Genomic DNA, 11,493 nt, shown 5'->3' with positions numbered 1-11,493 from the left:
AGCCGATTATGCCAACCTTCCAAATAGTTATTAGTTCTGATATTTACATCACGTGCATTCCAAAGCGACATCCTGTAATTGGTCATCCACTCCTGCCAAAAATATTGAAATAAAGCTAATAAACTTAACGTGGTGCCTCTTTCAAGTAGGCTAACACCAGTATGAACTACGGTACAGGGAGAAAAGCGGTAGCAAAGAGCATTTTTATTTTTTTGTTTCAATTTCTATTGGGTATAAACGGTTTTCCCCATTTGTCTAAGATTTGCACCCACAGCGAATACCAATATATGCTTTGAATCAATGTCTCAAAACAAAAAATCAAATGTTGCCTTGAATGTTCCAGGTATATGTATACCCCGACAATATTCAGGAAATGTTGGGAAGTGTTTTGCCCAGGGACTTAGTGGACTTCACCTGTTTAAAAATCAAAAAAAGGTCACATGCTGATGGTTCAGCGGAGGCGAAGGACGCTTCTTCGTCATAGATGGACAGGATGAGTTAAGTTTCATCAGCATTTCTCTGTTTTGAAACCGCCTTTTTCTCCAGTTTGTATGCTAGGTGCTCCATCCATCATCAATTAAAATTTTTAGAAATACAGAAGAAAGTGATTGTAAAAGCTTTTAGAAAAACCATACAAGTGTGGTCAAGAAGAAACAGTAAGCTCAAAGGAGAACTTCAAAGAAATTTTTGTTAAATCAAAAACCCTGTTGGAGTTGGCAACCACGACACCAATCTTGAGGCTGATTTGACAAACTGGGCTGAATCCATTTTACCACATAGTCAGAACATATGCTATAAATATATACTGAAATTACTCTTTTGATGGTTTTTAATAACTGAAATGATAATTTATCCTTAATTTAGAAAAATCAAACAGTAGAATCTGCGTTGACAGCTTGATCCAGCTGACATTTTCGCCGTGTTTAATGACATTACTGCTCAAGTTGAAAACTGGCACAACTGAACTTTTGCCATGCAAAATCAGCTTTAATGAAGTAGTGAATTCAATGAAACCTATGAGTTTAAAGCTCCGAATGACTTTTTGTTTCAGATGACAGTATATAAACACTGCTCACGTGCTGATCTGCTTTTTTCATGTAGCTCCGCTCATAAACCATTCTGCTGCAATAACTTATTAAAATTACTTCACGCTATTCTTATGCAGCCAGATATTTTATTATTAATTTATTTAGTTTATTAGTTAACTGGGAAGTTCCTTTTAGTTAGGATAGTTCCAATAAAAATTTCTAAGAGTATCTTCTTTTCGTTTTTCACGGGATGCTATCCAACTCTTCACTCTCATTTTGCCCACATTTTTTCATCGACTGTTCACAGAAAGGCTATTTATTCTACGTTCAACACCAGTTCGCAAATAAATTACGCAATTTTATTACCAATTCCGCGTTGATCCGTTTAGCATTCTACTACATAAAGAAATAAATGCAGATTGGATAAAACTTAAAATGCAAAAGATTTCGGTTTAATTTATAAAATGCAAATAAATCTGGCATATCAATTCGTGGATATTTTCACTACGGGCAGTTTTCAACTTGAGCAGCAATGTCATTAAATCTGGCGAAAATATCAGCTTGATCAATACAAACTGCCATCGCAGATTGGACGGATTGGTTTTTCTGAATTAAAAATAATTTATCATTTTCATTATAAAAAATATTTTTAAATGTAGTTACAGCATATGGCCTGTCAATGAGGCAAAATATATTTCCAGGATCAGAAACAGCCCAGTTTGTCAAATCAGCATCAAGATTAGTGTTGTGATCACTAATTGGAGCAGGGCTTTTGATTAAACGAATATTTCTTTCCACCACTCTACAGTCTCCTTTGAGTTTATTGTCTCTTCTTGACCACACTTTTATCGTTTTTTTAAGAGCTTTTACGATCACTCTCCTGTATATTTCTAAAAATTTAATTTTATTTGTTCTGAAGTGGAATAATTTACTTGCTACATATTTCACATTGATAAAACAAATGTAAAATATCATGACATATTTCTTAATATTTTAAAGTGTGAAATGACAGAATTTTATTTTCAAGCTTCACTGAATGCGAAGGCGCATTGTCAGTATTACAGAAATTTGAAAAATCATTTAATTTGCACATTTGATAAATCAATCATCATATATTCATAGTAAATATAATATTTTATTAATATATATGCATTTATTAATTTGTGAATTTCAGTTTATATCATTCAAATATTTTGGTTTTTCAAATTTGTACCTTCTTTTTTGAATATACATTTTCATTCATAATTACATAAAGTATTAAAAATAAATTTTTCATAGTGTTGTTCGCCACTACTTACCGTATCTAGATGTTGCTGACTTGCTGTAAACGTTTACAGTTACCGCAGCTTGTGCTGCTGTTTTAATCGATTGCCTTGACAAATATGGAGGAACTGTTGGAAACTGTCCATTTGATAATTTTTTGAAATATTGCATTCCTACGGTTTCAGTTTCAGGAATATCATTATAATGTACTAAAGGCTCGGCACGAAGCAATGATGCAGCTAAACAAAAAATACCATCAGATACGAATTCAGTGTATCAGTACAATCTTGTTTCTCTTTAAAGTGCCGTTAACTAAATATTTTATTTATATTACATATGATAATGGTCCATTAAGTGATTGCACTTGAAAATTATAATTTCACTCTTGGTAAAAGATGCTAATTTTACGTGGAGTTGAAATGAATGTTTTACAAATATGAATTAAGTGTTAACAATTTGAATGAACGTCAATCAAACCTATGGCATTTATTTGGCTTTCTGAAATGGTCAAACAAATTAATAAATGTCCGTTAGCATTTTCAGCTACTGGCCAGCTGTAGCCCGTTTTTGCAGCTGGAAATCCAGGTACAGTATGGACAATCCATGAAGCGGCATCAGTACCAGGAGTTGTTTGTACAATTATCACTCCTTAAAATGGATGGACAGTTTGATATTGAAAGTTTTAAGATTCACTTTCATACCTTTGCTATTAGACTTTGTTTTTACGTTGGGCATGCCTGGTGGAACATTGTTGTATGCAAGAAATTTTATGTTATCGTTATTCCCTACTACATGTTCTAGAGTGCCTCCAAACGACTGTTGTTCGCGTCGTGTAAGGTCCCCGTTTCCATTCACCCATGCACCGGCGCTGTTTGAAACGATAATTTTGCCTCTTATTTCTCCTGGAGCTTTGTATAATATTGCCCTGAAAGTACTTTCATGTGATGGAAATTTAATAATGCTGTAGTTTCTTTTTCAAATGGATCATTGTAACTGACCAGTCTACTTCAGCAACGCCATTATTTGCTCGGCATTTAGGATTTTGTGATTGTGAAAGAAGCATTAAAAGAAAATGTAGCAACAGCTGAACGTACTTTTGCATCTTCTCTTGTCTCTCCGATTCATCTAAACGGATTAAGATTATTCGTGCAAAACATTCGGTTATTTTTATTTATTCTAACAAATGTTTGTCATTCCTAATTAAATTTATTTATTAAATCCGTTTGATTTATCTACTATAAATGGTCATTATTAAGAATATTTATTTTTAGAAGATTCTTGTTTTTAATGAACTTAAGATTAACAATTAGCTGAATTTGAATGAAGAAAAATGAAATTCACATAATTGTTTAAGAAGTTGGATATAGGTAAAACTATGATGTATGCTTCCTGCAGCTTATTGTTCTTATCGATGATGAGGTAAATCATTGCTTTTTTTCTCACTTTTCAGTAATTCCATTTGCCCTAATCTGTCAATTTTTCTCATTTACAAATCAGTGCTTTTGTTTTTCGACTGTTTGCGGTTGTAGCTTGAATTTATTGCAAAACAACTGGGAAATGTAATTAATTAGAGATACCAAACACTTTCAAGTGAATATGTATGCTGAGCACGCCATTACTGCTGTTGATTTATATACAGTCGTCAAAATACAGCTGCAGCCTGTTCTTTCTTTCACCACATCTTTTCCTTTACTCCAATTTGTTTTTATGCCTTTTTGTAATATGTTTATTTTTCATTTTGTTACTTATTTTATTATTGCAAGATGTATAACTGTTGATTAAAATATAAATTTAGTATTCATAGTTCATGTTCCAACAAAGAATAAAAGTTTATTTTTCATATAATTGGTGCTTTACAGATAATCATTAAAGAGATCTGATTGTATGGCAGAGAAAAGAAACAACAAAGTTAGTGTGTAAGAATGTTTGTGTTATTTTTATCTATTGTTATATTTGATTGATTTTATTAACAATAAGTTAGGTAAGAAATGTGTATTTTTTGTGTATCATTATTGCGTTATATGTTTTTTTACATTTGCTTTGTTATTAATGAAAGAGAAGTTGCAGAAAGCCAAACAGGAGTTGAAGTATGAAAGGACAAGTGTAATTTAGGAATTTGCTGAAGAAGAAGAATCTCAGAAGTAAAGAAATTGTTTGATAAATTTATAAATTTAATTCTTGAAAACAGAATTGTATTTGCAAACGTTGGTTGAAATTAAAATTGAAATTACTTTAAACTATAAGCGCTGAGCAATTTTCGACGTTTAAAATTTTAAACTGTGCGTTGAAGTTGTTTAAACAATTTTGAATTTAAATTATGGGAAAAGAAAAAGAAAATTTAATAATATTTTGATAAATATGGTCGAAGTGGGAATCTATATTTTATACTTCTTGAAATTTGCAACAACTGTTCAAGGAATTTTTTTTGATCTTTTTGATATCATCAGTGATAATAAAACATTTGTTGGAAAAGTTTTTAATAAAATTGAAGAAAAAACTGGACGAAATCGTTGTGAAGCTGCAACTTTGTTAGCATCTGTGATTACTGTGCTTTTGCTATTCAGCAGAAGTGCGGAACTGCTGTGCAATTCGATCTGTTTTGCTTATCCAGCGGTGAAAAGTTTGGAAAAAGTTAAATCAACTGAAAAAAATACTTCATATCAATGCTTATTATTGTATTGGATTATTTTTGGCTTGTTTGCAATTGTTGATTTTTTTGTTTACTCCATTAGCTACATTAATACAGTATATTGGCTGCTCAAATGTGTTTTCTTTCTTTGGTTGTTCATGCCAAGTTGCAGTGGTGCTGCGGTGCTGCATGGAATAATTTTCCCACCAATCTCATCTCAACCGAACAACTGCCAGTGAAATAAATCATCTACATTATTATTGAACTTCTTCATGTTGTTCAAGAAAATACTGAAATTTCAAATTATTTATTATATTATAGTTTGCAAAACTGAATTATTCTTTTATGTACAATTTGATTTATAAAATGAAAAATATTTCTAAACTCTTTTTTCTTCTTTATAAAATGAAAAATATTTCTAAACTTTTAATTACTCTTTTTCTCTGTGGAATGAAAATTTTATCTGTTGAATGCTAAAAAGGTATTTAAATAAAAATGTTCAATGTTGCTAGCTAATTCGTTTTGATGTTTTGCTTTGTTTTGTTACTGGATATTAATATTGAAAATAGTTTATTTAAAAATTTATTTTGACACAGTATTATAAGAATAACTGTTTTCTAGTTGTTTGGTTTTCAATCATTCTGTTATCATACTGTTCTTGCAGTGATGTTGATGCAGAAAACATACAGGGTAGTATGTACCTTGTTTATGAAGCATACAGATAGCAGAAGAAATACTGGAAATGTTCCAAAGCATGTCCTGAATGTTAAAAATGTGTTCCTTGTTATTAACAATTAGTTTGTTCTGGTATACGACAAAGAAAGCGCAAGGGTGCCATGTAAACAAACCTGGATGTGGCAGCTGTGATCAAGCAAAAAGATCACATCAAAAGCAGCACGGATAATGATGAGCACTTGGTATACAAAATGGTTAAGAAGGCAGTGTTAAAAAAAGAAGTGCCAAAGAAACCAAATTCATCCCGGCCATCTATGACGAAGAAGCGTCCGTTTCCATTGCAGAGCCATATAATCATGAGTGGCTAATTCCCACTTGATAAACGGGTATGCAGCACAATGTACAACAACCGGGCAAAACACAACAAACATAAATAATATTTCGATAAATAAAATTTTTCCATATATGTACAGCATATGGCTTGTTCATATGACAAAATGTATTCCAAGGTTCAGAAGCAGCTCAATTTATCAAATCAGCTTCAAGTTTAGTAGCGTAATTGTTAATTAAAACAGGGCTCCTTAGTAAATGAATATTTATTTAAAATGTTCTTTCAGGTTTTATCCTTTGAGTCTTCATTATATCAAATACTTCTTGATTGTCTCACCTCAATCCTTCATTTTAATGAATCATTTAAATTCATTTTCATTTAAATTTCACTGACTGCTGCGTGATATTTGCTTCATATTTGATTACATATTCTTTCTCCAATAATTAGTTGAATATTCGTTCTCTAATTGTAATTGCAGTTTGTTTTTCAAGTTCACACACTTTATTGAATTTATATTTAAATTGAAGTTTATTTATTAAAAAACAGTGTAATTAAAATTTTCTTAAAAAAGCTGCACAATTATTCAACATAATATTTTCTCCAATGCCTTTGTTGATTTTGTTATAAGATTTTATTCGTTTAAAAAAAACTAAATAGTAATTGATAATATATATACATGCTTAATATATCATTCACCACTGGTTCACTGAGAATAAGAAAATACATGTTCACCTTAAACAACTTTACCATAAATATAAAAATAATTACTTAAAAGAATATGGAGGTAGTTAAACATAAGATTAGTAATAGAAATGCAGAATACCAAAAGCAAATCTTGAAAAATATTTTTAAAACAGTTATCCCATGTGATTATTAAATAAAGTAACAGCATGTAAATAAGAATCTATATCCATTTTGGCAGTCATATCAGGAGGAAACACAGTATGATAAACGCACTGAACTTCTTTTGGATTCACTACACAACAAACGAGTTGAGCGTAGCAATTTTCCACTTCAATTGCTTCACACTTGAACTTCACGTTCACCTTTGTCCTTTCACCAATATCCAGTATAGCAGATTGATTAGCGAAGTCAGATGAATCTATGAGACCTAACAAAGTGACAATTTTCCCATTGTAACGGCCTGATTTCAACATTGTTGGAGTTATGCGAACTTTAGGTTCGTTATCCCAACTTTCATCAGCCATCTAATCACGTACAAATAACTGAATCAGTACAATAATAGTATAAAAAACTTTTAAAATTCATAATTCATTCAAAACTTACAAATATAATTTACAGAAAATACCAAGACTAACACTTATATCACTCTTTTAGATCTCTAAACCTTTAGTTCCCACAATTTTAATTAATTTCATACTGTAGTTTTTACATAATGAAGGTCAAATAAAGTTAATATTGTATAAATAATTCTAAATTAAATAAGTTTATAGCACATTTTTAAAAACTGTCCCTGTAAAATTATATGACTCAGACACTTGAGCTTTGTATACCGGTTGATATAGAACTACATAAAAAACAGTACTCATTGAATTATAAATTTTAAAATATAATGAAATAAAATTTGTGTTTTTGGAGCGGAATTTTCATTTTCATTTTTAAAATGCGTAAAATCTCTTTGCTTACATATGAATTTAAAACTATAAGGTTGAGGTAGTAAAAATTTTAAATAAAAAACAAAAATTACAAAAATAATTCAAGTTTTGTTAGTGTTACTGTATACTTCACATAAACAACACGCAGATGTTCATGACACTTATGGATAAAAAGTTTTTAATCATTAATTTATGATGAGCTTTTATAAAAGTTTGTAACGGACACGGACTGAACTAACAACTGTATTTGTCCGGACAACGAAGTGGAAGAGGGATGAAGCTACAGTAAGGGTACATACTTGAAGATCGAAGGAGAGTTATGGTAGTGCGCCGGTTGGAGGGAGCGAGTTGTTGGTGCTGTAATCTTACTGTGACGAATCGGTGACAGTCCTTGTGCGGAGTTGCTAATGAATACTGTTCCTTACCTATCTTTTGATTTCGATAACGTTACTGGGAAAGCGCGAACCCGGAAGAAAGGGGAGCCGAGCTTGCGGAAGCCAAGCGGAGGATATGACCGCGCAGAGAAACCCGCCGGTCGACATCGGCCCGTCGTCGCCTAGTGACGACTGTGCTAATAACCCGGTTGGGATGCCGAACGAGTCCGCCCGAGAGAGCGGCTTGTTACAAGTTGTAAAATTTTTTTATCACAAATTATTAAGTTTATACAGATTATAAAAAAAAGTTCCCCTGATCTTTTTACTTTACTGGTTGTTAAAAGAAACAGTCAATAGTCTTCCAGTTTTGAGACAATGATTTAGACAGTAAACGCTTCATAGGTGGAATAAGCATTAGATCTCATATCTTAGTAAGTCAGCTTAATTTCTAAATATTTGAAAGCTCTGAAGGAAGAAAGCTGTCTTACAGAAGAATCATCTCTAGATTGCTGTCATGATCGCAGCCGTTATTAGTTAGTTTTCATTTGAAGTGAAGGAAAATTTTGAGGTAAAACAGAATCATTCATAAGTTCTGGAAAACATTCAGTATTCGCGATATACTACAATAATTTATCAATTCAAAAACCGAACCAGTACTTTGAAAATCATGAATTCTCGCCTGCGTTGAGATTAGCGTCTTGTAAAAAGTACAGCAATAAATATATTATTAGTCATAACTTTTGACGAAGTTAGTAGCCATTTATGGGGATGACAATGAGACATAATGGGTTTGTTAATGTTCTCCCGCCGACAGTAATAAATCAGGTCTACTTATTTGCGAAGAACATTCTCAACGGAAAGCTTTTAAGTTATCTAACTGTAACAGCATTTTCAGAAACGGTAGCCATTCACAAACGAAAACATTTTCTTTGCTTCCAATAAAGCAAGTCATCTCTGTTCATCTCGTAGCTTTGTTTTGAGAAAACTAAGAGATGAAATGAAATAGCATGCTTTATCAATCAAAAACAAAAAATACAAAAATGCTTTTACTTCATTTTCCCTTTTGATTTTCATCAAAGGCAGTAAATTAACTCAGTACGCATTTCAAGCACTTAAAGTTTGTATCTCCATTACACAAATATTATTCAATTACAAACGAACTTTGTTAAGTGCTCATTTATACATTACGATAAGTACACAAGATTTTGGCTTAACAAAAGTTCCTGTAGACAATTATACGGTAAAATAATGGCGAAGTGCACATTTGGATGAGTGCATAACTTGGTTAAGTGCATCATTTTGCTGAGGTCCACGAGATGTACTGCTCGCAATATATAGTTCTTAAGTGAACAATGGGCGTGTTCCTGGTCGCTTTGGGTCTATCATCAGCCATAACAGCCATTTATACTCAGCAAAGTTTATTGTTCGGTATAACAGAATAAGCACGCGTATCATAATTTTCTCATTCTATAGCTAATGATTTTGTAATACGGGTTCCAAAATCGGGTTGAATAATCGATCGTCAGGTTCTTCTGACTATCTAGTATCAGAGCGGCAATTCAGAATTCAGATGCGCTCGAAATCGTTCACTACCCTGGGCGGTAAATCAAGTAGTTTCAATTCGTACTACTTCAACGTCCGTATCGGGTATCAGCGTCTTTCCTTCCGCTGATACTGATCAAATCATTTTTCTCGGTTTTCTTGTGGTTCCTGTTTTCACACACAGTATCAACACTGTATACAGGAATCAAACAAGTTCCGTCTTTACGCGAACTCCTTGCTTCAAGCAAGAAGTATACGATCGTCTTTGTTTATGTAGTTTATTACGCAATCAGTGATCACAAACAAACGTACAACTGTACCATCGTTTCCTTACACGGTGACTGTAGCGACAGTAACGACTGCACTGAACACTTGAACAATAATCGATGAAATCAAATCTTTATTATCCTCCTATTTTTCGTCAGTCATTTCTGGGACCGTTTCCAGACGTGTGTCCATCATCGGACGGACTTGGACGATGCCTCGAAGTTCGCATGGCGAATGGCCCAAATGGAAGCCTTCAGTTCAGAATTCCAGGCGTTGTCGCGGTAGGGGCGTGTCGTCGCGACCAGTCGGCTCAGTTGGCTGCACCCTTTCGTGGATGAAGAGGGATTTCTGCGGGTGGGTGGAAGATTGGAAAACTCTGAATTGTCAACACACATGAAACACCCAGTGATCCTGCCTGGAGACCACGCTGATACTGATCAGACGCTGCCACGCGCGGCAGCTACACGCTGGGACCACGCATACGCTGGCAGCTCTGAGACAGCAATATTGGGCGCTAAAGGGACGCGCCCAAGTGAAGAAGGCAATCTGGAACTGTTTTGCTTGCCGGCGTGCAATGGCCAGACCGACCCAGCCGAGAATGGCGGCCTTGCCATCTAGTCGTGGTCGAAGCCGCTGCATTCGCCCACACTGGGATGGACTTTGCGGGACCATTGCTCACCCGCGTTGGAAGGAAAGTCACTTCCAAGTGCTACGTGTGGCAGTTCACATGCATGGCATCCCGGGCTGTGCACCTGGAGCTGGTCTCGCAGATGACGGCTGCCAGAGTGATGCAAGCGCTCCGACGGTTCGTCGCCCGGCGAGGAAGACCAGAGATTATCCAATCGGATAATTTCCGCTCCTTCAAAGCCGCTGCGTCAGAGTTGAGGCAACTCTGGCGACACGTGGACGTGGACCGAGTCCAGCGTGAGCTGGTAGGCTATTGGGAACGCCTCGTCTGCTCGATCAAGGAGTCGTTGCGGAAGATCCTCAGGAAGGGGTTGCTCGATGAAGAAGAACTTCGGACAACTCTTTGTGAGGTAGAAGCCTGCCTCAATGCCAGACCACTCACATTCGTGGCAGATAAAAGCCACGAACGCCACCCTTTGTCGCCGTTTCAATTACTGACCGGCTGCACGTACGTGATCCCCTGCAATGGAACCACCGACGGCGTTACCGTCAGCAGCTCCTCGCGAAATGGTGGCGAAGATGGAGAAGAGAAAACCTGTCGGAGTTGATGCAACGACAGAAATGGAGAACTTACCCAGCCGGCCCGCAGGTGAACGACTTGGTGCTGATCCTGGAGGAACCCAGTGCCCGATCCGTGTGATCACGGAACAGCTCTCAGGCGGCGATGGCATCGCGAGATCGGACAGGATCCGGACGTCGACCAATGTGATCACGCGGCCAGTGGCGAATCTCGTCCAGCTCGAACCGGCCATTGTCAGTGATGGACGTCGAAGGTGGTCCTGATTCTAAGAAATCATTCAACGAGGTGATATTTAGCTGATGCATCAAAGACGATTCTACACCTCGCTGTCGTCTTATCGTCCCGATAAACTGCATGATGTGGTAGATACCATGTCTTCCCTGGTATCCCATCTTTGTTTTTTGCCTCTTCGATCCATATAATTCTTAATCACTTCATCATATTCCTTCGCTCGTTCGTTGTTACTGCTTAGCCTTTTCTCCAACCGCTGTAATCTTCGCTCTGCTTGTTCGTAAATTATTCAGGTATTCGTAACTTCCTGGCGTTTCCACCGTCATTTTC

At 35.4% G+C, this 11,493-nt stretch overlaps 4 protein-coding genes across 4 annotated transcripts; 2 read left to right on the top strand and 2 right to left on the bottom strand.

Annotated features, from left to right (window-relative positions):
• Positions 1–16: 16 nt before the first annotated feature.
• Tsp_07321a (deoxyribonuclease II family protein) lies at positions 17–3,777 on the bottom strand (the record flags this gene model as incomplete). The annotated part of the gene is made up of 7 exons (XM_003381594.1): positions 3,735–3,777; positions 3,290–3,416; positions 2,993–3,216; positions 2,769–2,939; positions 2,327–2,530; positions 1,692–1,918; positions 17–92 (listed from the first exon to the last, which is right to left on the bottom strand). Coding segments are annotated over exons 1-7 (1,072 nt in total), but the record flags the coding sequence as incomplete, so codon positions are not given.
• Positions 3,778–5,177: 1,400 nt separating this feature from the next.
• Positions 5,178–7,134, bottom strand: Tsp_07322 (conserved hypothetical protein). The gene is made up of 3 exons (XM_003381593.1): positions 6,884–7,134; positions 5,622–5,679; positions 5,178–5,210 (listed from the first exon to the last, which is right to left on the bottom strand). The coding sequence occupies exons 1-3, from the start codon at positions 7,132–7,134 to the stop codon at positions 5,178–5,180; spliced, it is 342 nt and encodes a 113-aa protein (XP_003381641.1).
• Positions 7,135–9,268: 2,134 nt separating this feature from the next.
• Tsp_07323 (hypothetical protein) lies at positions 9,269–9,834 on the top strand. The gene is made up of 3 exons (XM_003381592.1): positions 9,269–9,332; positions 9,480–9,709; positions 9,736–9,834. Exons 1-3 carry the CDS (start codon positions 9,269–9,271, stop codon positions 9,832–9,834), a joined length of 393 nt encoding a protein of 130 aa, XP_003381640.1.
• Positions 9,835–10,378: 544 nt separating this feature from the next.
• Tsp_07324 (conserved hypothetical protein) lies at positions 10,379–10,960 on the top strand. The gene has a single exon (XM_003381591.1). The coding sequence runs from the start codon at positions 10,379–10,381 to the stop codon at positions 10,958–10,960; it is 582 nt and encodes a 193-aa protein (XP_003381639.1).
• Positions 10,961–11,493: the final 533 nt, after the last annotated feature.

This window comes from Trichinella spiralis (genome assembly GCF_000181795.1).
Source record: "Trichinella spiralis strain ISS 195 chromosome Unknown Scfld1, whole genome shotgun sequence".
NCBI classification, from domain to species: domain Eukaryota; kingdom Metazoa; phylum Nematoda; class Enoplea; order Trichinellida; family Trichinellidae; genus Trichinella; species Trichinella spiralis.
The sequence above is the reverse complement of the archived record's forward strand: the minus strand, read 5'-3'. Positions and strand labels throughout refer to the sequence as shown.

Coding starts and splice junctions, on each gene's coding strand:
- Tsp_07322 (XM_003381593.1), bottom strand. CDS start 7,134: ATGGCTGATGAAAGTTGGGATAACGAACCTAAAGTTCGCATAACTCCA. Junction 5,680..6,883: donor GTGAATCCAAAAGAAGTTCA/GTGCGTTTATCA, acceptor TTTAACATTCAG/GACATGCTTTGGAACATTTC. Junction 5,211..5,621: donor CTGTATGCTTCATAAACAAG/GTACATACTACC, acceptor TTGAAATTTCAG/TATTTTCTTGAACAACATGA.
- Tsp_07324 (XM_003381591.1), top strand. CDS start 10,379: ATGGACTTTGCGGGACCATTGCTCACCCGCGTTGGAAGGAAAGTCACT.
- Tsp_07323 (XM_003381592.1), top strand. CDS start 9,269: ATGGGCGTGTTCCTGGTCGCTTTGGGTCTATCATCAGCCATAACAGCC. Junction 9,333..9,479: donor AGCCATTTATACTCAGCAAA/GTTTATTGTTCG, acceptor GCGGCAATTCAG/AATTCAGATGCGCTCGAAAT. Junction 9,710..9,735: donor CTCCTTGCTTCAAGCAAGAA/GTATACGATCGT, acceptor TTGTTTATGTAG/TTTATTACGCAATCAGTGAT.